The following is a 26,154-nucleotide window of genomic DNA, read 5'->3' on the forward strand; positions in this document are numbered from 1 at the left end:
GATTCACCTTTCCCACCAGAGCACCGCCAGGTATCAAGCTGCGGAGTTGCAGCCTTTGCGTTCCCCTTGTTTACAGTCTTAATGGAATTTAAACCCTCTCCTTTCTCCTTTCTCCCTTTTTACTTTAGTCCCTGAGGCTGTTTCCAATTTTCCACTTTCTCTCCAGCTGCTTTTGGGGAAGGGTGCTTTTCCCATATGCTCCCCCCTCTCCTCAGTCTCCATCCTCTCTCCACCTGCAAAAGGGGTTCCCTACCTTTAAGGGCTTCTTGCTCCCCAAGTTCAGCTCTTTGTGTCATGTACCTGCTGAATTCTGTGGTTCAGGTCGTGCAGATTGTTGTGTTAATCTTCCAATAAGTTTTCTAGGTGTGTAGGATGGTTTAGTGTTGGTCTGGCTGTATTTCATGGACGCGAGACACACAAAAAGCTTCCATGCTGTTCCACCATCTTGGCTTCTCCCTGTTTTCTATAAACTATGCTGACAAGCTGGTGCAGGTTGCCCTGATGTATCTTAGTGCCCAGGAATGTGGTCCATTTCATGTAGGTTTAGCTAAGGATAATTATCATAGTTTCAGGCATCCCCAGAGATTAGCACAGTTGAGATTAACCCAGTACTGACCTAGTCTACTCCTTGAGCCGTGGTCAAGCTTCTTAATTATAAATTAGTCATCATCATTTTTCTTTCTGCACTTTTACACCACTTATAAAACAAAAAATATTTCATTCTCTTTTATTGTTGATACTCCATTGTATAAATATACCACATCTTCTTTACAGGATGAAATGTTCTGCATATATCTGTTAAGTCCATTTGGTCCAGTGTGTCATTCAAAGCCATTGTTTCCTTGTTGGTTTTCTACTTAGATGATCTGTCCAACTTATTTCTAATTATACACAAGCTGGTCAACTCTTTTACCTCCCTCAACTACTGAATTTGAATTTCATGAAAGGTGTCAACAGTTTAGTTCAGAGCAATAATTGATTACTAGCAAAATCTAATACTTTCTCTGGTCAGTCTATTTTATCAGAAGACTATCGTGAAGATTTAATTTATCCCCTCAGTTTGCTTGACCATCATATCATATTAGCATTGGACTTTTTCTGATATTAATAAAGTTGACTGAGTTTTGCTTTGGTTAACAGTCACCACATATGAGAACTGCATCATTTTACACTCCCACTAAATATCCTGTTTTTGTCATACATCCTGTTTTTATTCCCTCATGCTCCACATTCCTGGGACTCGGTTCACTCAGCTATGCTCCTTTTTGATACTCAACCCAGGGCCTTGGAACCACTGTCCAGGCAAAGCCAATGGTGGTCTAGACTTGACCTTAACTGTCTCATGGGAGACAATTGTTAATATTTTAGGGACTTTGAAAGCTGGTTGTTAAACTTAACCATTATTAAAAATTAAATTATACACACTTAAAGCTAAATAAATTACATTAAAAATAAAGGTAATACATACTAACAAGTCATCTCTGCCTAGTCATTTTATTGCATTTTACTATGTTTTGATCTACACGATTGAGGTCATTTATGTCTATTGTTTCTGAATAGTGAAGATACTGCATAATAGTGTGTTACCAGGCATATATTCTCAACATCTAGTCCAGTGAGGTTTCATAGGCAGCTTGAAATCAGCCATTATGAGAATATTTACACTATGGAAATTGATAAACACTACAACTTTGGGCTTGACTTATATGTATTGATTGACTTAAGAAAGTGGTAAAGAATCGGCCAGGAGGAAGTCAAACTTTCACTCTTCGCAGATGACATGATACTCTATATGGAAAACCCAAAAGATTCCACCAAAACACTGCTAGAACTGATTCATGAATTCAGCAAAGTTGCAGGATATAAAATCAATGCCCAGAAATCGGCTGCATTTCTATACACCAACAATGAAACAACAGAAAGGGAAATCAAGGAATCGATCCCATTTACAGTTGCACCAAAAACCATAAAATACCCAGGGATAAATCTAACCAAAGAGGTGAAAGATCTATACACTGAAAACTATAGAAAGCTTATGAAAGAAATTGAAGAAGTCACAAAGAAATGGAAAAAGATTCCATGCTCCTGGATAGGAAGAACAAATATTGTTAAAAAGGTCGATACCACCCAAAGCAATCTACATATTCAATGTAATTCCTATCAAAATAACACCAGCATTCTTCACAGAGCTAGAACAAATAATCCTAAAATTTGTATGGAACCAGAAAAGACCCCGAATAGCCAAAGCAATCTTGGAAAAGAAAAGAAAAGCAGGAGACATCACAATCCCGGACTTCAAGCTATACCAGAAAGTTGTAATCATCAAGACAGTATGGTACTGGCACAAGAACAGACGCTCAGATCAATGGAATAGAATAGAGAACCCAGAAATGGACCCACAAACGTATGGCCAACTAATCTTTGACAAAGCAGGAAAGAATATCCAATGGAATAAAGAGAGTCTCTTCAGCAAGTGGTGCTGGGAAAACTGGACAGCAAACATGCAGAAGAATGAACCTGGGCCACTTTCTTACACCATACACAAAAATAAACTCAAGACAGATGAAAGACCTAAATGTAAGACAGGAAGCCATCAAAATCCTCGAGGAGAAAGCAGGCAAAAACCTCTTTGATCTTGGCCACAGCAACTTCTTACTCAACACGTCTCCGGAGGCAAGGGAAATAAAAGCAAAAATGAACTACTGGGGCCTCATCAAAATAAAAAGCTTCTGCACAGCAAAGGAAACAATCAGCAAAACTAAAAGGCAACCGACAGAATGGGAGAAGATAGTTGCAAATGACATATCAGATAAAGGGTTAGTATCCAAAATCTACAAAGAACTTATCAAACTCAACACCCAAAAAACAAATAACCCAGTGAAGAAATTGGCGAAAGACATGAATAGACACTTCTCCAAGGAAGACATCCAGATGGCCAACTGACACATGAAAAAATGCTCAGCATCACTCATCATCAGGGAAATACAAATCAAAACCACAATGAGATACCACCTCACACCTGTCAGAATGGCTAGCATTAACAACTCAGGCAACAACAGATGTTGGCAAGGATGTGGAGAAAGAGGATCTTTTTTGCATTGTTGGTGGGAATGCAAGCTGGTGCAGCCACTCTGGAAAACAGTATGGAGGTTGCTCAAAAAATTAAAAATAGAATTACCCTACGACCCAGCAATTGCACTTCTGGGTATTTATCCAAGGGATACAGGTATGCTATTTCGAAGGGTCACATGCACCCCTATGTTTATAGCAGCACTATCAACAATAGCCAAAGTATGGAAAGAGCCCAAATTTCCATCGATGGATGAATGGATAAAGAAAATGTGGTATATATATATACAATGGAGTATTACTCGGCAATCAAAAAGAATGAAATCTTGCCATTTGCAACTATGTGGATGGAACTAGAGGGTATTATGCCAAGTGAAACTAGTCAGCCAGAGAAAGACAAATATCATATGACTTCACTCATATGGGGACTTTAAGACACAGAACAGATGAACATAAGGGAAGGGAAGCAAAAATGATATAAAAACAGGGAGGGGGACAAAACATAAGAGACATTTAAATATGGAGAGCAAACAGAGGGTTACTGGAGGGGTTGTGAGAGGGGGGATGGACTAAATGGGTAGGGGTCATTAGGGAATGTACTCCTGAAATCATTGCTTCACTATATACTGACTAATTTGGATGTAAATTTTAAAAAAAAATTTAAATTTTAAAAGTGGTAAAGAAATGTTAAAATATCGATTTAGCTGAAAAGTGTGGATGTCTATATTCATTACATTGTCAGTAGCATAGTATTTGAAAATTATCATCTGTTGCAGTCAAAAAGTCACTCACCTCACTGTCAAATGAGTTGTTTCCTTTTTGCATATTCAACATTTATGTTGGAACTATACTTGATTATCATTTTTACCATGCTTTTTAAGGTTTTATCATCACAGTTTGATTTTGTGACACTATTGTTGGCAATAGAATTGTAAAAACTGATAACAGATTTTGTAAGAAAGGGCAAGTCATACTGGAGTTAAAGGTATATGGAATTTGTAATAAAGTTGTTGTATTATTGTATTACTTGTACATAGTATTACATACATCCTTCATACCAATAAAATTTATAATAAGGTTATATTTGTACATTTACGCATTTAAAATTTTTTTATGTTTATTCATTTTTGAAAGACAGAGAGAAACAGAGAGCACAAGTAGGGGTGGGCGAAGAGAGAGGGGGACACAGAACCCAAAGCACACTCCAGGCTCCAAACTCTCAGCACAGAGCCCGACGTGGGGCTCGAACTCATGAACCGCGAGATCATGACCTGAGCCAAATTTGGACACTCAGCTGACCGAGCCACCCAGGCGCCCCTACATTTATGCATTTTTTGAGTGCTAATTGTTAAACATTGACCAGCAACCTACTACACAAAACCCTGGGCTCCACTTGCTTAAAAGGAGAATTTAGTAGGGGAATAACTTTTTCTTCGCTACTGACTAGCTCTCTCAACTTAGGTAGGATTTCTGGATTTAAGTTGTTCTTTTTTAATATGAGTATGTTGAATTATTTTTAACCTTTTTTTTTAAATCATGGGTTACTTTGGGAGTGTAATAAAAGCTTTGGACATTGTAAGAAAAATGGATACATACACACACACACACACACACACATATTTTTGCAAACTATTTTGGGATGTTATTGACTCTTTAAGTTCATTCAAGTATCCCAGGTTAAAGATCTATGCACTCTCTATTCTAAATCCCTTCTGGCTTCAGAAGCTAGAATTTTGTGAGGTCAAAATGCAACCCAATAAAATATTTATAAAAATATTTAGAGAAACTTGTTTCCCCTCCTGCTCCAGCAGCAAAATTGGAGTAATGCAAGCTGGAGTTAAATCAGCAAATGAATTTATTTCCAAAAAAAGATAATTGAAGAACAACCCACAAGCTGAACCCACATGGCAAATCCTCCTGCAGAAAAAGTCCTTGTTCCTAAATTTGAAATGTCCCACTCCTACTGCACATAAGATAATATTATTAGCAGGCAAAAAATTCATCGTGACATGGATTTAAACAAATATTTGTTTGGTATTTCTGAAAAGTGAAATGTTTCTGTATGAAAAGTAGGAGCTATGTAGATAAATGTAATAGGATTTCCAAATCCTTCAGAGTAAGCAGATATGAAGCAGAGGTGGGAAACAAGATATATACTTTGCCAAGCTCACTGAAAAACCAATTTCAGTTTCTCAAGGAGTACTGCCCCATTTACAAGCGACACCATATTCCTTCCCCAGGAAAGCAGGATCCTGAGAATTCAAATATCTCAAACAGAATCAGTAGTCCAGGCCCAGCCTATATGGTGATCACTCAGTAATTTACAAAGTTCAACTGACATCTTCATTTCAAAGATCTGAAAGCACATTCTGGGAGCAGGTCAAGAGCAAGAAGTTTCAACAAATGTGTGTTAGTAGTAAAACTATGATAACAGTATAAATGTCCATCAATCTTTGTAAATTTGTGTCATGGAATTTTCATGTGGTCAATTAGATTGCTACCTATCACCATGCAAAGACAAGTACATGTAGGGCAAAGAGTTCAGTTATGAAACTGTATGGTTTAACATGATTTCATCTACATAAAAATTTTTTAAAGGATATCCATGATATGCATTAAAAAAAATGGAAAGCTATATAGCAAAATACTAATGGTGGTTACTTCTAGATGGTACATTTAAAAAAAACCATTTTCCTGCATTTTAAATTTTTTCTCCAATAAATGTGTTATTTCTATAATCAGAAAAATAATAAATTGATTCTCATTAGAAGGATAAAAGGTCCTATTACATCAATGCTATTCATTATATAGGTGTTTGCTTTTATGTTTTATCAAAAGGTTAAACATACAAACTGTAATTCATATGCACTGATTTTTAACTCTGACTTATTATACTCTATCTTGAGTATTTAAGTTCAAACCCAAAATGTTATTCATTGTTTATGATAAATTGAAAGGAAGTAATCATTTTTGGTTTAATGATACTTAATGTTTGGTTTCAAACAGACACAAACATTAGGACATATACATTTCTCTTTGATGAACAGAGAAACCACTGAGTGTCTTCATAACTCTCAATCGTTAAAAAATTAGTGAACACATTTTGTATATGGTGTATTGAATAATACTTAGGTTCATAACACACATCCTCTTCTCCTAAGGTAATATAGTCTGTAACTTCTGGATGTCAAGTGGAGTGATGCAGAATCCAAGCCTCAAAGAGTCTGCTCCCCATAAGGATTGACAGTTGGATTCCTAGGTCTAGTTTTAATGAATTCTTCCCTTATTCCACCTCAGTTGAATACACTGCATTCAGAAGGTGTGCATGCCACCTTGAAAATAAATATTTTCAACTGTCAAATTTCATAAACAAAGAGGATCAATTGTGACCTAAGTACAGACAAAATGGATGATGGATTGGTTGGTGTAAAATGACATGTGTCAAGAGGTCCACTGGCTAAGAAGAAATCTATCTTCACCAAGACATCAAGTAACTTGAAATAAAGTAGAGACTTACTTCTTTGGATTTTGAAGACTTTTTAGGCTTCAAATATTTCCCATGAATAGAAAAACTATCCTTTGGGTAACAGCAGCTAAACCACTATTAACTCACATTGGAAAGGTTAGTTAAGTCTGGGATGCAGGTATTTGGCAGAGGAAGGAAGAAGAAATGGGGTACCAGGAGAGGGTATATTTGGAGATGCTGAAAGTAGAGGCATACTGATGCACACACACACACACACACACACACACACATTATTTTTTTACCCCAGCTTTGTGCCCAAGACTGGTGTGAGCCATGGAAATTTGCCTACCTATACTTCAGTAATAAACACTTGCTATTTAATAAGCAATAATGAATACCAAAAATGACAAGTGGTTATTAAGGTTCACCTGAAAAGAAATGTGGGTGAGCAGGGGCAGCAGAGAATAGTCATGCTTTGCATTTATAGATGCTTACAAAATATTTAATGAGTGAAAGAATTAAATATGTAAAAAGAAAAATGAATCCAGACATGATAATGGCAATATTATTAATAATAACAGTAATAACCACTTTAAAATGCAAATGGTTAAATACTCATATGTAGTTTTTCATATGTCATCACATTAAGCACACTCTTGTCTTCACATTCATGTTTTGAAAGAGTGCAAGACATGCCAGCTTTTCCTCAAGGGAAAAAAAAAGTCTAACAAACAAATCAAAATACCAAGCATTGACCACTTTTCTCTATCTTTGTTATTTTATCTGTGCTCTTTTTGAAAATGGATAACTACTGACCTTCTGAAGCATTCATTAATTGACCTGGAGCTATTATTTCCACTGGTTGACCTTAACATGAATCAGAGGCAACCAACTTTTTTGGGGTTTTTTTTTCCGCTTTTGTTAATTACAGATTCTGGACTGGTTAAAAATTTCACTTGGGGCAAGGCCAGTTGGTAGAAAGTCTACAACCCAGACTTGAGTGAGGTATCTGTCAGAAAAAGTAAAACATGCATCTTCATCACGGTGACATTTAAGAAGAGGCCTATCCTCCACTTAGGAAAAGTGCTTTGCACCTGTGTCAAGCAAAAACCAAGCAATTCAAACCAGTTGACCTACATTGGAATGCCTGGACTTCTGGAAAGGCTGACCCTTAAATGGACAAATGAATGAATTTATCAGTCTTTTCATGAGGTTCCAAGCTTTTCTAAGCCAATAAAAAAAGAGTAATGGTGGATATAGTAATTCTCCCATCCTGGATTTTATAGGAGACCCCAACACTTTGGATAATCTATCATTCTCCACAAAGGTACTATCACACCTATCATGTACCCTGATTTAGAGTCCAAAAATATGGGCTATGTATTTATGGATCAAATCCTTTCCTGGAGGAGCACGTGGTGGTTCAGTCAGTTAAGCGTCCAACTTCAGCTCAGGTGCAGTTTGTGATTTCAAGCCCAGAGTTGGGCTCTGTGCTGACAGTTCAGAGCCTGGAGCCTGCTTCAGATTCTGTATCTCCCTCTATCTCTGCCTGTCCCCCGCTCATGCTCTGTCTCTCTCTCTCTCTCACTCAAAAATAAATAAACCTTAAAAAAATCCTTCCCTGGAAAACAGCTCATGATTACAAGGTGATGCAATAGCATTGTTAGCTGGGTTTAAATTTATTATGTTGCTATAAACTAAGAAAATTTATCTGGATATTAACCCACTTTGTTTTATAGACTGAATGCTACATCCCCAAATGCCCTTGAATATAACTGACCTTCTATTTGACTATGGTCCAGGCTAAAGGACAATAGATAAAGGAAAACATTATGAAAATACTAAACAATAATGACATGTTTATATTAATCAGATTTGCTGATTATCTGAAGATTAGCAAAAAAATTGCAAAAATAAAGTTTCTGAGATGTATGAGTCATTCTTATAAGTACAAAAATAGTGAATGGAATTAAATCTGTTTTTATGGGTTCAGGATCATTATTCTATACTTTAATTTTTCAGGGGTTATTTTTGAAAATAGACTGGCAAATAGTACAGGCCATTGGACTACAGCTAGACTGACTTCGAAACAGATTCTAAATGATATTGGGGGCATTGAGCTTTTAAAAATTTATATGCATGCAATAAATATTTTGCTTTTTAACTGGTCTAAAAGGATTTCAGTTCTATTTACGATTGGAGGTTCTATTTAGTCAGGTGCTGCTGAATAAATCTGTCTGCCTTCTACATATCTGGTCTTTTGCTACCTGCTATGATCAGTTGATCAGTTTTACTGTAATTTTTTCAAACAGCTTCTTTGAATTCTACATGTGTATTCTTATTCTCATTTGAATGCTTGACTATATCTTTGGTGTTTGTGGGAGGCATCTGTGAACCTTGAATAAGAAACACCATCTGTCGTTCATTTCTTTGGCATAAGAGTCCATTTAGAGAGTTTTCTTGGCATTTAAAACCAAACTGCTGTGCTGCCCTCTGGCTGCTTCTGATAAAATTTAACAGAAGAAATCTCTACCCTCAGGTCTTTCTCAGTTTGGAATTTCACGGCTGTCTCACAGACTCACTGAATATCACTCCATCTCATCAGGTTGATATATTTTATTTCTCACAGACAGGACTGCAGACACATTTTGAAACAAATTAGGGTGATCCTGCTTTTCATTAAAGTCTTCTGCATGTGCACACTTGTGGTAATTTTCCAGCCAGTAAGCTTGAGTATATTTTCTAACAGTCCAGTTATGCCATGATTTTCCATTTTCACTTCTTTTGTGTGATGCCTACGGATCAGGGAAGGGCCAGAGGAAATGCTACCTTATTTGCTGTACATTTTTCCAAAGGCGGAGGATTTTTAATGGTCCCTCTTTGCAAGCTTCCAGAAAGGAATAAATGAGCCATGAAGTAAAACTTATAATCTAATTATGATAAAACATCGCATCTTTCCATTTAGCCTCACCTCAGATTCGGAAGGTTGAAATGTGATCTATGCTAAGTGCACATCTTTATCAAGCCGACCCAGATGGCAGAAAAAATTTGTATCCTTCAAAGAGCAATTCCTTTCTTCCTCTTCCAACATGACAGCAGTATATCAAATTTACAAAATTTTAACAATAATTTACCTTATGTTTATAGAGGGCTATTTGTCAAAACCTCTTTTTAAAAGTTTTTAAAATCTAAAAGTTGAATGTTAACAGACCTCTGGTATTAGCTCTGACATATAAAATTTAGAAGGTGTCATTTCCATCCTTACAATAAAAAAAAAGTTGAAAAAACTTAAAATCAATGAGTTTTTTGGACCATCAGAGAACTGAAGTCACAAGGCAGACAGCCAGTCTGAAATCTAGACACAGGAGAATACAAAGAAACACAGTCAAGTTTACCTTATACAGAGCAAAAGCCACTGGAGGTATCAATTGATAGGAACACTTAAATACTTACCTTGAGGAATTGCTGGAGGTTGAGAGTAGATTAGCATAATAATGAGAAACTCCTGCAGCCTGCAGTTTTAGGGAGATTCCCCACAATTTCATGGATTTTTCTTCCAGGAACCTCACCAGGTTCTCAAGATGAAGAACCCAGAAAAGTTACCAAGTATCTTTGGCAAAGGTAGGGGGGAAATAATCATTTTAAACTATACTTAGTGTGTTCTCCATAATAAAAGACTACTCTCCACTGAAAAAAACATTTAGCTAGGCTTTATCTTACATAGGCAGATGAGCAACTACCTAACCCCTGCCCTCTCTAGCCTCCTGTCTCACTCAAGAAGGGCATGGAGAGGTAAGATATAACAAATAAATATAATATAAATATATTAAATATAATATAAATATATTAAACATAATATAAATATATATTTTAAAATATAATAAATTAAAAGTAAGTAATGTTTGCAAAACTTACATCTCAGGAATTTAGGCCCACTAAAAACTGAGATCTAATTTTAAGATTATAGAACACTACTTCTAACCCACCCCTTATCACCACATTAAAGAAGCTCCAGTATGGATTACAACTAAAAAAGCTACAAGGCCCAGACTGTTTGAGAAGAAGTCCTTAGGGAAACCTAAAGACAAGCATGGGGATAAAATCAAGAGCACTAGAGGAATTTGTATTCTAAGCACCTACAGCTACAACAAACATTAAATACAGCTCAACTCATAACCAGATTAACATAAAATCTCACACTAATGGTCTGTTTACATCGCTTCTTATTATAAGCTTTGTCTGGCTTTCAGCAAAATAATCACAAGGAATGCTAAAAGGAAGTCTAAAGAAACAAAGCAAGTACCAGAACTAGACTCAGATATGACACAGATTGTGATTATCAGACCGGGAATTTAAAATAAGTTTGATTAATATGTTAAGGTGGAAAAAGTAGGCAACACGGAAAGACAGATGAATAGTGTAAGCAGAAAGAATAAAAAAAAAAATGCTGGAAGTAAAAAAAATAATAATGTAAAAAATGAAAAATAGATTCTTCAGTAGACTATACACAGCTGAGGAAAAACATCAGTGAATACAAATATATGTTAGTATAAACTTTCCAAAATGAAATTTTAAAAGAGAGAAAGAGAACAGATTATTCAAGAATTATGAGGTGATTTTGAAAGATATGACATAGTACAATTGGAATACCAAAAGAAGAAACAACAACAAAAATATGTGAAGTAATAATGGCCAAGAGATTTCAAAATTTAATGAAAAATACCAAACCACAGTTCCAGAAATTCAGGGACCATCAACAGAATAAATATCAAAAACTCTGCATCAAAGAGTATCATATTCAAACTCCAGAAAAACAATACAAAGAAAACTCTTGAAGGAAGCTGGGGGGAGAATAAAAAGTTTACCTTTAAAGTAAAGAAGATGAGAATTATAGTGTAATTTTCTTCAGAAACTATGTGAGCAAGAGGAAAGTGAATTGAAATATTTAAAGTGATGAAAATAAAATTAAAAAAAAAACCTAGAATGATATACACAGCAAAATTAGCCTTCAAAAGTGAAGAATAAATAAAGATTTTTCTCAAATAAAAAGTTAGAAGAAAGGTCAACCAACATGGTGATATGGGAGGCCTCTAAACTCCTCTCCTCCCACGGACACACTGAATATTTAGCTACACAAGGAAAAATCCCCTCTGAGAGAAGTCCAGAAAACAACTGACTCCTGCACATTGGATAAATGAGAAAATATCCACATGGAAATGGGCAGTAAATGCTGAGACCCACTCTCACCATAAATACCATTCCCAGCATGGCCCCACATGTTCAGAAGGGAACCACTAACTCCCAGCTTCGCCTTGAGGAGCAAAGCATTTTGACTCCACATTTAAGGCTTCATCTATTAAGACTGCTACTTGAGGGACTAGCCCCCAAGACTAGCTCTGAAAGCCAATGAGGCTTACATACATGAGACCCACAAGACTATAGCAAAGGAACAATTGTTAATTGGAACACAAGTACTTGCTATGGTTATCCTCCCAGGATTCAGAAGGAGCAGGCAAAATTGCTCATGTTCCAATCTTTCTTTGAGGTGGTTCAATCTTTAAAAGTTGCTGCTTGAAAGATTCTAATGTAACTGACATCTAAAGGCTGGCTGCAATTCTTCCCAGAGACTGGGAAACTCGATGGACACCTCCACTGTCATCACCCTGTAGTCTACACAAGGTTGTCAGTATCTCCCTGGAAGAAGCTTGTACATGCATCTATGCCCCAGCTTTTGCACTGCCCACCAAGGTATGGATCCTTAGATTTTCTGTCTCTGATAGCTAATGGTATTCCATTCACAAGTTCCAAAAATTGCTGCAAAATAAAGAGTTCATAACTGGCTACTGCTCAGGACTCCATGCAGAGGGAGTGGGCAAAAATGCTTGTCTCACAATTGTTCTCTGAAAGCGATCTATCTGCATACTTAAGAAGCTGCTTAGGGTCAGATTTCTAATGTAGCATACATCTAGAAACTGGTTGTTATATAATGGTACAGAGGTCAATTTATCAAAAGGTATAACATTAGTAAATAGCCACCCAACATAGGAGCATCTAAATGTATAAGGCAAATATTAACAGATCTGAAGGGAGAAATGGACAACAATACAATAATAGTAAGAAACTTTAATACCCACTTTCAACAATGGATAGATCATACAGACAAAAATTAATAAGGAAACATAGGACTTCAACTATATGTTAGATCAGATTGACATAACAGACATATGTAGAACACTTGATCCAATAGCAATAGAATAAGCATTCTTCTCAAGCAAACATGGAACATTCTACAGGATAGCTCATATATTAGGGTAAAATAAAAAGTTTTAATAAATCTAAGAAATTTAAATCATTTTAAGTATCTTTTGCTACTACAATGGTGTGAAACCAAGAATCAATCATAAAAAGAAAAATAAGAAATTCAGAAATAAGTGGAAACTAAACAGCATCCTCCTGAACAACTACTAGATCAAAAAATAAAAGAGAAATAAAAAAATGTCTTGAGACAAATTAAAATGGAAATACAACACACCAAAACTTATAAAGTGCAGCAAAAGCAATGTTAAGAGGGAAATTTACAGAGATGAACACCTACATTGAGAAAAAAGAAATCTTGAATAAATAACATAACTATATACTTCAAGAAACTATAAAAAATAAACTAAGTTTGAAGTTAGTAGAAGAAAGAATTAACAAATATCAGTAAAAATAAATGAGATAGATACAAAGACAATATAAAAAGATCAGTGAAACTAAGAGCTGGGCTTTGAAAATACAAACAAAATAGACAAATCTTTAGCTAAACCTATAGAAAAAAAGAGGATTCTAATAAATAAAATTAGAAATGAAAGAGGAGACATTACAAGTGATATGACACAAATAACAAAGATCACAATAGACTACTATTGAACAATTATAATGCAACAAATTGAACAAATGAGAAGAAATAAATTTCTCAAATAATACAACCGACCGAGAATGAATCATGATAATATAGAAAATTTGAACCGACCTATTACTAGTAAGATTACATCAGTAATCAAAAACCTCCCAACAAAGAAAAATCCAAGACAAGATGGCTTCATTGGTGAATTCAACCAAACATTTAATGAAGAATTGATATCAAGAATTCTCAAAGTTTTCCAAAAAATAAAAGAAGAGGAAACACTTTACACTAATTTCATTAGGCTAGCATTACCCTGATACCAAAGCCAGACAAGAACACTACAAAAAAAGAAAATTATAGGTCAATATTTCTGATGGACATAGATGCAAAAATTCTCAACAGAATATTAGCAAACCAAATTCAATGGTACTTTAAAGTATCATACTCCATGATCAAGTGGGATTTATTCAAGAGATGCAGGGATGATTTAATATCTTCAAATCAGTCAATATGATGAACCACATTAAAAATGAAGAATAAAAATTGTATGATCATCTCAATAGATGCAAAAAATTAATTAACAAAATTCAACATCCTTGCATGATAAAAAGTCTCAACAAACTGAGTAGAGAAGGAACATACCTCAACATAATAAAGCCCATATATGATAAGCCTAAGCTAACATCATACTCAATGGTGAAAAGCTGAAAACATTCCCTCTAAGATCAGGAACAAAATAAGGCTCTCCACTTTAACCTTTTTTATTCATCATAGTACTGAAGTCCTAGCAGAGCCATTAAGCAAGTAGGAAATAAAAAGTATCCAAAACAGAAATGTGTAGATAAAAGTGTCTCTATTTGCAGATGATATAATACTATATAGGTAACCCTAAAGACTTCACACAAAAGAACTGTTCGAACTAATAAACAAATTCAGTAAAGTTTTAAGATGGAAAACCAATATACGATAATCAGTTGCATTTCCATATAACAATGAATGATCAGAAAGAGAAATTAAGGAAATAATTTATTTACAATATCACCAAAAAAAATAAATAAAATACTTAGATATAAATTTAACCAAGGGGATAAAAGACCTACACACCAAAAATTATATGATGTTGATAAATGAAATTTTTAAAGAATACACAAATAAATGAAAAGATATCCTATTTTCATGGATTGGAAATTTTAATATTGTTAAAATGTACAAACTACCTAATACAGTCTACAGATTCAATACAATTCCTATCAAAATTCCAATGACATTTTTCACAAAAATTAATCCTAAAATTTGTATGGAATCACAAAAGACCCCAAATAGCCAAAGCACACCTGAGATAGAACAAAGCTGGAGGCATCACATTTCCTGATTTCAAATTATATTACAAAGCTCTAGTGTTCAAAACAGTATGGTATTAGGAAAAAACAAAAATGAAAACAAATAAAATATTCCCCACCAAAAACAGAATAGAACAGAATAGAGCCCAAAAATAAACCCATTTTTTCAAAGAAGACATATAGATGGCTAACAGGTATATGAAAAGTGCTCAACATCATTAACCATAAGGTAAATGCAAATCAAAACCCCAATGAGATATAACCTTACACACGTTAGAATGGCTATCATCAAAAAGACAAGGAATAACAAATGTCAGTAAGGATGTGGGGAAAAAAGGTATCCTTGTGTACTATTGATAGTAATGTAAATTAAGTAATGGAAACAATATGAAGGTTCCTTTGAAAATTAAAAATAGAACTACTATATGATACAGCAATCTCACATCTAGGTCTATATCTAGAAGAAATGGAAATAGATCTCAAAGAGATATCTGCACATCCATGTTCATGGCAGCATTATTCACAAGAGCCAAGATATGGAGACAATCTTAATATCGGTCAACAGTTGAATGGATGAAGAAAATGTCATTATTTAGCCACAAAAAGGATTATTTAGCCATAAAAAAAATTGTTTAGCCATAAAAAGGATGGAAATCTTGCTATTTGTGACAACATGGATAAACCTTGAAGATAATATGGAAAATGAAATAAATCCGACAGAGGCAAATACTGTATGACATCACTTACATGTGGATTCTTAAGAAAATGACCTCAAAAATGAAATTAGAATGGTGGTTACCAGGAGCTATGGAGTGGGAGAATAGGGAGATATCAGTAAAAGGATACAAACTTTGAGTTATAATATGAATAAGGTCTGAGGATGTAATGTATAACATGGTGACCAGAGTTGATAACTCTGCATTTTACAAGTAGAATTTGCTAAGAGAGTAGAACTTAAATGTTCTCATAAAAAAAGAGAGAGAGAAAGAAAGAGAGAGAGAGATTGAGATTTTAAACAGCGGAGGGTAAATATGTGAGGGGATGGATGTGTAGTTAACTCAATAGAGGAATCCTTACACAGTGTATACATATATAAAGTCATAACATTGTACACTTTAAATATCTTGCAATTTCATTTGTTAATTATACTTCAATAAAGCTAAAAAAAATTCTTCCATTAAAAAACTGACAGAATTTATCATCAGAAGTTCTTCAGAGAAAATAATATGATACAGGTCAGAAATTCAGATCTACATTTAAAAAATAAAGTATCAAAAATAAATTTATATGAATTAAAATTATTTATCATTTCTATTATTAATTGAAAAAATGGATATTTATTCAAAGCAATAATAGCAAGAACATGCTCTGTGATTAAACACGTGAATAAGTGAAATAAACTATAACAATCTATAAGGGACAGGAGGAAGGAATTGAGAATGGTCTGTCATAAGGTACCTGCCCTGAGAGGCATTACAGTGTTGTTTTAAAGTAGATTAATTATAAAGGTGTGCTGCAAACTCTAAGGCAGCCACTAAAACATTTTTAAAAAGTATAATCAATATGCTAAGAGAGGAGAGAAAATGAAATTATATAAAATGCTCATTAAATCCATAGAAGGCATAAAAATAAGGGGGTGGGGGAGAGAACAAGTGAAAAAAACAGAAAACAGGTTCAACACAGTACACATTATTCAAACTGTCAATAACCATTTTTAATGTGATTATAAAAAAAGAAATATTGCCATTGACAACATAGATGGATCTAGAGGGTATTAAGCTAAATGAAATAAGTCAGACAGAGAAAGATAAATACCATATGATTTCACATATATGTGCAATCTAAAAAAAGAAGGTAAAGGAACAAACAAAACAGACTCATATGCAGAGAGCAAACTGACGGTTGCTACAAGGGAGCTGGATAGGGAAATGGGTGAAATAGGAAAAATTAATGCTCTAAATACTACAATTAAAAGTCAGAGGTTTTCAGAGTAGATACAACCAGACTCAACTATAAAGTGGTCTACAAGAAATCTACTTTAAATATAAAGACGTGGATAGGTTAAAAGTTAAGGGGTGGATAAAGATATACTAATACTAATGCTAATACTAATCAAAAGAAAATTGGAAAAGCTATATTAATTTCAGACAAGGAGACTTCAGAACAAAGAAACATATAAGGGACAAATAAATCAAAGAAGACCTAACTAAATGGAGAGTTATACCATGTTTATGGATTGGAAGTCTCAATACTGTTAAAACATCAGTTTTTCCCAATTTGATATACATATTCAATGAAATTCCAATCAAACTCACAGCAAACTGTTCTGTAGCTATGGACAAACTGATTCTAAGGTTTATATGAAAGGTGGAAGACTGAGGATAGCAAACAGTATGGAAGAAGAAGAAAGGGTAAAGGTAAGAGAAGGTGAGGAGAGGGGGAGGAGGAGATTAGAGGACTGAATACTCAACATCAAGACTTACTGTAAAGCCATAGCAATCCAGGTAGCATAATATTGTTAAAATAATAGACACATAAATCAGTGGGACTGAAAGACAGCCCAGAAATAGACTCACACAAATAAAGTAAACTGAATTCTGACAAAGAAGAAAAGGCAATTCAGTGGAGAAAGAATACTTTTTCAACAAATGATGCTGGAACAGCTGGACATCCATATACAAAAGAAAAACTAATCTAGACATACATTTTACACCCTTCACAAAAATTAACTCAAAATGTATCATAGATCTAAAAGTAAATTGCAAAACTATAAAACTTCTAGAAAAAAAAAACATAGGAGAAAATCAGTTGACCTTAGATTTGACAATCAGTTTTTAAATACATCAAAACCTGATCATGAAAGAAAAAATTGATATCAGACCTTATTAAAACTAGAAAAAATCTACTCTGTGAAAGAGAATGAAAACACAAGGCACAGAGTGGGGGAAATATTTACAAACTTATCTGATACAGAAATTATATACAAAAGATACAAAGAACTCTTAAAACTTAACAATAAGAAAACAAACAACCTAACTTTTAAATGGGGAAAAGATCTGAACGGACACCTCATTAAAGAAAATATACAGATGACAAATTAGCATATGAAAGATTTTGAAATCACATATTCTTAAGGAATTGCAAATTAAAACAATAAGATACCACTATATGTTTATTTGAAAAGCTAAAATCCAAAATATTCACAACATTCAATACTGATGAGAACATGAAGCAACAGAAATTTTTATTGCTCGTGGAAATGCATATGGTACAGCCACTTTGGAAGACTGGCAATTTTTACAAAGCTAAACATATTCTTTTTTTTTTTTTTCTAATTTTTTTTTCAACCTTTTTATTTATTTTTGGGACAGAGAGAGACAGAGCATGAATGGGGGAGGGGCAGAGAGAGAGGGAGACACAGAATCGGAAACAGGCTCCAGGCTCCGAGCCATCAGCCCAGAGCCTGACGCGGGGCTAGAACTCACGGACCGCGAGATCGTGACCTGGCTGAAGTCGGACGCTTAACCGACTGCGCCACCCAGGCGCCCCACAAAGCTAAACATATTCTTACTATATAACACAACAACTGAAGGTCCTAGGTATTCAACTAATGGATTTGAAAACTTATGTTTACACACACACGAAAAAAACACATACAAATGTCTATTGCAGCTTTATTCATAATTGCCAAGCCCTGGAAACAACCAAATGCCCTTCAATAGGTTAATGGATGAAATGTGGTACAATCACACAATGAGATATTATTCAGTAATTGAGCACTAATATTCACAATAGCATTACTCACAAAAGCCAAAAAGGTAAAAACAATCCAAAGTCCATCAACAGAGGAGGGAATAAACAAAATGTGGAATATACATACAATAGAATATTATTCAGCCTTAAAAAGGAATGAGGGGCACCTACGTGGCTCAATCAGTTAAGCACCTGACTCTTGATTTCAGCTCAGGTCGTGATCTCATGGTTGTGAGATTAGCCCCATGTCAGGCTATGCACTGGGTGTGGAGCCTGCTTAAGATTCTCTTTCCCTTTCTCTCTGCTCCTCCCCTGACCACATGCATGTGTGCTCTCTCTGTTTCTGTCAAAAGAATTTTTTTTAAAAAAAGGAATGAAATTCTGATAACATGCTACAACATAAGCAATCCTTGAAAACGTTATGCTAAGTGAAAAAAGGTAGATATCAAATGACAAATATTGAAAGATTTCACTTATGAGTCTCCTAGAATAGACAAATGCATAGAGACAGAAAGTAGAATAGAGGTAACCATGGGCTGAGGGAAAGAAGAATGGGGAGCTATTGGGCAATGTGTACAGAGTTTCAGTTGGGGATGGTGAAAAAGTTCTGGAAATAGATAGTGATGATAGTCATGGAACAATATGAATGTGCCTAATGTCACTGAATTGTATACTTAAAATGATTAAAATAGTAAATTTTGTGTTATGTGTGTTTTACCACAGGATGTATGACATAGTAAATGTGCAATAAACATTTGTCATGGGTGGGAAAAAATGAAATGAGCTATCAAGCCACAAAAAGACATGGAGAAATCTAAAATGAAAATTGATAAGTGGAAGAAGGCAGTCTGTATAGTCTACATAATGTATGATTCCAATTATATGACATTTTTTAAAAGGGAAAACTATAAAGATGGTAAAAAGATTGGTGATTGTCAGGGGTTTGGGAATAGGAGGGAAGTTTAAATAGGTTCAACATAGGGGATACTTTTGGGCAGTAAAACTTTCTGCATGATACTGAAAATAGTGGATTCATGGCATTATGAGTTTGTCAAAACTAATGGAACTTTATAACACAAAGAATGAAGATTAGTGTTTACAAATTAAAAAATCATATAGGAGGTAGGATAATCCGGGATAGAATGCAGACTATGACCAAAAAAAATCATACATTAAAAAGTATGAAACAATTTCACTAAAAGAGATGGGGAAAATGTGCTGACCTAGATATTTTTGGAAATGAGTGGAGTCTGTGAGTCTACAGACAAAAGGAATTACACATAAGTACTGTGCTCTAGTTAATAAAGTTACTTCCCACAAGAGTATGGTTCTGGGGCGCCTGGGCAGCTCAGTAGGTTAAGCGTCCAACTCCAGCTCAGGTCATGATGTCATGATTCGTGGGTTCCAGCCCCGCTTCAGGCTCTCTGCTGACAGATCAGAGCTTGGAGCCTGCTTCAGATTCTGTGTCTCCTTCTCTCTCTGCACCTCCCTGCTCACTCTCTCTCTCTTAAAAATAAACAAACATTAAAAAATTAAAAAAAGAAAAAAATTTAAAAAAGAGTATGGGTTTTGACACTGCTATACAAGTATACTGGAACAATTAAGTGAATATCTTATGGATGGTGACAGGTTTCTCACTGATGGAGCAGAAACTAAAAAATAAGCAAGGAAAGGAGGTAGAATGATCTATGTGGTAATGAGTTAACTCTAGAGATATCAGCAATAACTCAAGTTTAATTAATATAGACAGATGATATAGATTACAGATACAGATGTAGATACTGATATAGATTAGATATAGATGGATATAGGGGTGCCTGGGTGGCTCAGTCGGTTGAGCATCCGACTTCGGCTCAGGTCATGATCTCACAGCTCGTGAGTTCGAGCCCCGCGTCAGGCTCTGTGCTGACAGCTCAGAGCCTGGAGCCTGCTTCTGCTTCTGTGTCTCCCTCTCTCTCTGCCCCTAACCCCCTCGCATTCTGTCTCTGTCTCTGTCAAAAATAAATAAACTTAAAAAAAAGATATAGATGGATATAGATATAGATACAGATAGATATAGATGATTAGATATAGATAGATGATAGATGATATAGATATACATATACATATACATATAGATATTACATAACATTCACATATATATTACCTTGCTAGGTCAGCTGAGAGGGCCTACAATCAATTACATGCCATTAGAAATTAGCACTCCCAGGGGCGCCTGGGTGGCGCAGTCGGTTAAGCGTCCGACTTCAGCCAGGTCACGATCTCGCGGTCCGTGAGTTCGAGCCCCGCGTCGGGCTCTGGGCTGATGGCTCAGAGCCTGGAGCCTGTTTCCGATTCTGTGACTCCCTCTCTCTCTGCCCCTCCCCCGTTCATGCTCTCTCTCTGTCCCAAAAATAAATAAATGTTGAAAAAAAAATTAAAAAAAAAAAAGAAATTAGCACTCCCAGTACCCAAATCTTTGTTTTTAAGAAATACCATTCTCCAATTAAAATAACCAGGGCTACTTGAAGAAATGTCTGATTCTAAAACTGGGACAGGAAATATAAAAGAGGACACAAGTATTTTGTAGTACCAGAAAGTAAAGAAGTGCTCAAAAACAAATACCAAAACAGAACTATACACTGATAGATTATATCAAAGGGACACAGGAGCCAACTAACTACAAGAGATCCCAGTGGCCAAAGCTTAAATAATAGAGCAATAAAATTGTGATATAACCCAAAGTATACATGAATATACATGAGTACATATTGATACAAATAGAATGATTTTGTAAATAAATAGGTAAGGGCATATAAATGTCTCCCATGTGAAAGAACTTCAAATAATCTATCCCATAGGGATAGATACTCCACCCTCAAGGAAGCGGACCACAAATCTTTATTCTTTATATGTGAATTGCACATAGTGAGCTCCTTCCAAAAAGGAAAGTATGGAAAGGAAGATAAAGATTAAGTTTACAGTGGATAAACCTGACAAACACTACCTCAGCCAGGTGATCAAGGTCAATATCAACATGATATATTGGGTTGATGGTAAATACTCTTGATAAGACATGACAAAATGGTATTTTACCTCTGTGGTCTTTCTCCCTAAAATCCATGATACACGTCTATTCATGAGACAAACATCAGACAAATTAAAGCAGAGGGGCATCCTACAAAATACCTTACCAGTATTCCTCATAATTATCAAGGTAATGAAAAACAAGGAAACTCAGGAAAACTTACAGCCAAGAGGAGCAAGGAGACACGACAGCTATATGTAATGTTATAGCCTGAATGGGATTCCGAAACAGAATAAGGATATTAAGTGAAAACTAATGAAATCTGAATAAACTATAGTCTTTAGTTAATCACATCAATGTTGGTTCATTAGCTGTAACAAATGTATAATAGTAATGCAAGATGTTGATAATAGGGGAACTGGGGGTGGGGGTATAAGGCAACTAATTCACCGTACTACTCTCTTCTCAATTATTCTGTAAATCTAAAACTTCTAAAAGTATTGTTTTTTAAAAACAAATATTGACATATTGAGAACAATAGGAAAGATAAATTACTCATATAATTATTGTTGTTATTATTATTACTATTTGGAAATTCCTGAGTTAGGAGTTAACAAGAAGGGAAAGTGTTCCAGTTTGAAGAAACACTGTTTGGTTTTACAAGACAAACTAAACTTTACTGAAACTTTGCAAAAAATTCAACTTTAGCTTAAGAAAACACCTTCTAGTGGACACTAAGATAAACTGAGATATTCTCAGATATGTCCTCCAAACTCTTATTTATTCATCATTTCACTTGGGGAGATAATTTGACTCCTATAAATTTAACACTGTACCATGTCTTGGGCTATAACAATCAAATTCAGCATACAAACTCAAAGGGCTCAGTCTCATGGGGGAAATCAAGTATAAACATAAAACTACAACTAAATGGGCAGATCTGTAACAGCAGGATGATTGTGCTATGGACACACAGAAGAGGAAGAGACAAACAAAGGACAGAAGAGTCTTCACGGAGGAGGTGACACTTCACCTGAGCCTGCAAACCTGAGTGACAATACATAGACCTCACTAGGACTGGAATGCTCTCTACCTATCAGTTGTTTGGGCACAGACAACAATGTGTGCAAAGACCCTGCTGCCTGTGGGAGCAACTTTCTGGGAAACCTGTATTGTGATGGCATAAGGACGTGACCATCTCATGGAGTGGCTTGCACCAACCTGATCAGCCTGGTTTCCCTCTCTTACTAAGGCAACCAACTGCAGAGACTTCTCAATCTGTCTTTTGCAGTGCAGGTGAATACCTTCCCTAAAGCTCTATTTTTGCCTTTTTTAGGACTTTTTTTGCTTCCTAGAGTTATACACGTGCAACAAATGCAACTCCCTTCCCACTATTATAAAATGGCCATGCTGCAGCTGCCTTGCATTCTATCTTTTCTGTGGGAGGAGAGAAACTCTGAGTTCCATTATTATTGTCAAATAAATGACAACTTCTGATCTGGGTGCCATCTGGAAACATTGTCTCTTAATATTCAGAAGTTATTTCCTGGGCTTAATTCCTAGGTCGCTTTTTCAACAAAATCTTTCTCTGCAACATCTGTGGTTTTAGTCAACCATTTTCTTCTCCTTTATGTGCAGTTTCATTAAACAAATTTCCAAAAGGAAGAAAGTTTGTTCATTCATTTGTTCAAAAACATTGATTGAACACCTACTATATTGTTCCAGGAACAAACTTAGATGGCTATGGTCAGAACTATGGAGGTTCCTCAAAAAGTTAAAAGTAGAACTTCCCTGCAAACCAGAAATTGCACTACTAGGTATTTACCCAAAGGATACAAAAATGCTGATTTGAAGGGGTACATGCACCTCAGTGTTTATAGCAGCAGTATCAACAATAGCCAAACTAGGGAAAGAGTCCAAGTGCCCATCACTTGATAAAGGGATGAAGAAGATGTAGTATACATATATACAATGGAATATTACTCATTTTGCAGATGATACAATGAAATCTTGCCATTTGCAACAACATAGATGGAGCTAGAATATATTATGCTAAGCAAAATAAGTCAGTCAGAGAAAGACAACATGATTTCACTCATATGTGGAATTTAAGAAACAAAACAGATGAACATAGAAGAAAAAAGAGAGGCAAGCAAGGAAACAGACTCTTAACTATAGAGAACAAACTTAGGACTGCTGGAGGGGAGGTGGGCAGAGAGTGGGCTAAATGGATGATGGGTATTAAGGAGGGCACTTGTGATGAGGACTGGGTGTTTTATGTAAGTGATGTATCACAAAATACTACTACTGAAACTAATATTACATTATAATGAACTAACTTGAATTTAAATAAAAACTTAAATAAGAAAAATTAAAATATAAATAAAACAAGAATAAAGTAATGTTCTATGCTAGAGAAAATAAACTGCAAAATCTTCATGGCCTAGCTTTGTTCTCACTCATTTAACTTACTCAAATGCTCATGCTGGACTGGAAGATATACAGGAGCCAGGCAACTTTGAGCTTGTGCCTCTGCCTTCCTTTAGGGCCTCAAATCTCTTCCCTTCCTCATGGCAGATGGGAAAGAGAGGACAGACCAGCTTCATCACCATGTCAGTTTACAACTGATATGTCACTTCTGTTCACATTGTACTAGTGAGAACTAGTCACATGGTCACAAGTAGATTGGTGGTGATACACGGGCAGGATGGAAAATGTCATCTCTGGCAGGGCAGCCCGTTCCAGCCATTAGTCCACACCACTGGAAACAGAACATGCATCCTTGGTGGATGAGTAACCATCTCTGCCGAACAATCTGACTTGTTCTCATATACATGAAAATCCCCAGCCAGAGAAGATAGAAAGAATAAATATGTAACCAAATTCCTTCCATCTCTGCTAGTTCACAACTGTGGATTAATTAAAATAACAAAAGAGAACCCAAAGAGCAAGTGTAAAAGCTGTTTGCTGGTATCCATAAACATAGGCACTGATTGGAACAGAAGGCGATAGCCAACAATTTCTCTTTCTGCCACAGACTACAAAAAAAGTATGCAGACCCTGTTATGTAGGAAAGGAGCCCATTTCTGATAGTAAATTCAAAGGCTTCAGGGATTGGGCACCCAATCACCTAAAGCCCCATTATCATGAATTATGAGGCCATAACCCACTTCTCCGTGACTATATAAGGTCCCGTCCCCAACTTTTTTTAATTAAAAATGATCTGCTATTTATATGCTTCACATGCTTGAGATTTACAGGAAGCTGAGGGCTGACAAAATGTGTGCTGGAATGAATGAACAGCGGAAGGCGCTGGGGGGTCATCTCTGTCAGCTGTGTCATCTTGACCTGGGAGGTTCAGCAAAGAGTCAGGAGAGGAGTGTCAGTGCAGTGATTGCCTTTGAGATGAACCTCACGCTGCTCACTTCAGGTCTAACTGTGGATTCTGATCTGCTTGTTAAGGATTTTGGGGTGAGACAGAGCCATAATGGCAATGCTGGGAAGGGCAACAAATCTACGATCTGGTACAAGAACCATCAACTGTTATTATATAATACACTGTGAACTAGAAAATGAAATTTGGCTTATTAGGAGGTACCTGTAAGCCCCAGAATCACACATCAAAGGGGAATTGTATTGCTCTCCCTTCCCATGTTTCTGCACCTTCCAGTTGCTTTGTCAGAAACTTAACTCCATTCCCTAGGGAGACAGAGAGACAAGTCAGCATTTCCCATCTCTCTTCTTGTTTTCAATAATTCCTTGCCAAGGGAACAGAGAACATTCACTTGATTAATGAAAGCTTGGTATCTATGGAGGCATTTTTCTGGCACCTTATTTTCTGTTTATTTGTTGACTTTTGCTGTTGCTTTTGTTGTTTTTACCAGAGTCAACATGTTGAAGAGGCAATGGGGGACCTTCTTCCACCTGCTCTGTGTTGCAGTGGCCCTCCTCTCTTTCCTGTTCCCAAACAGAAGGCCCCCCTGGGTGTGGCCTGTGTCTAGACAAAATGCTGAAGGCTTCTGTTCCTTACAGTATCTGAATCTGCTAGAAACCCCATATGTGAAGAGGCTATGATCCTCCACTTTTAGGTGAGTAAACTCAGGGTCTATTTTCGTTCCAATCTTCTCACCAGTGACTTACAAAGTCTAAGGAAGAGCACATGTTAATAGGATGCTCCTACTTGGACCCCACTTTCTCCAGTTCTGCTTTCCCAAGAAGCCCTGTATTTGCGGGACCATTGGGCCACCATTCATGGAACTAATGTGTTTCTTTGGGTGACCCAGTGACTCTTTGGGTCTGTTCCCTAATAGTTAGAGCCTGATAGAAGAACTGATATGAGGTTGGAATCCCAACCCACCAACACAGGCAGAGGAGTTAAATAAAAGGTCCAAAATAATCCAGTTACATACTAGCATACACCCCCACATCCCAAAATATAATCGGTGTGCAGAAACAGTACCACCTCAAGATACTTTTTTTCTATCCTTTTCTCTACCAAGTAATTAAAACCATTTCATTTGTCATTCATATACTTCAGAGGAAAACAATAGAAGAAGCAGGAAAACAATAGAATAATTATGAGACCTATTGCCTGTGGTTTCTAGGTGTCAGTTTTAATGTTTGGTAAACATCC

At 35.8% G+C, this 26,154-nt stretch overlaps 1 protein-coding gene across 1 annotated transcript in view; it reads left to right on the plus strand.

Moving 5' to 3' along the window:
* Positions 1 to 25,522, plus strand: part of LOC125147580 (uncharacterized) — a 71,386-nt gene extending 45,864 nt beyond the window's left edge. Inside the window, 2 exon segments of the mRNA XM_047824668.1 lie at positions 24,782 to 24,992; positions 25,406 to 25,522. Of these exon segments, the coding sequence (XP_047680624.1) occupies positions 24,782 to 24,992; positions 25,406 to 25,522 (328 nt within the window).
* The last annotated feature ends 632 nt before the right edge of the window (positions 25,523 to 26,154 follow it).

The sequence above is a fragment of the Prionailurus viverrinus genome, chromosome D2, assembly GCF_022837055.1.
Source record: "Prionailurus viverrinus isolate Anna chromosome D2, UM_Priviv_1.0, whole genome shotgun sequence".
Lineage (NCBI taxonomy): Eukaryota > Metazoa > Chordata > Mammalia > Carnivora > Felidae > Prionailurus > Prionailurus viverrinus.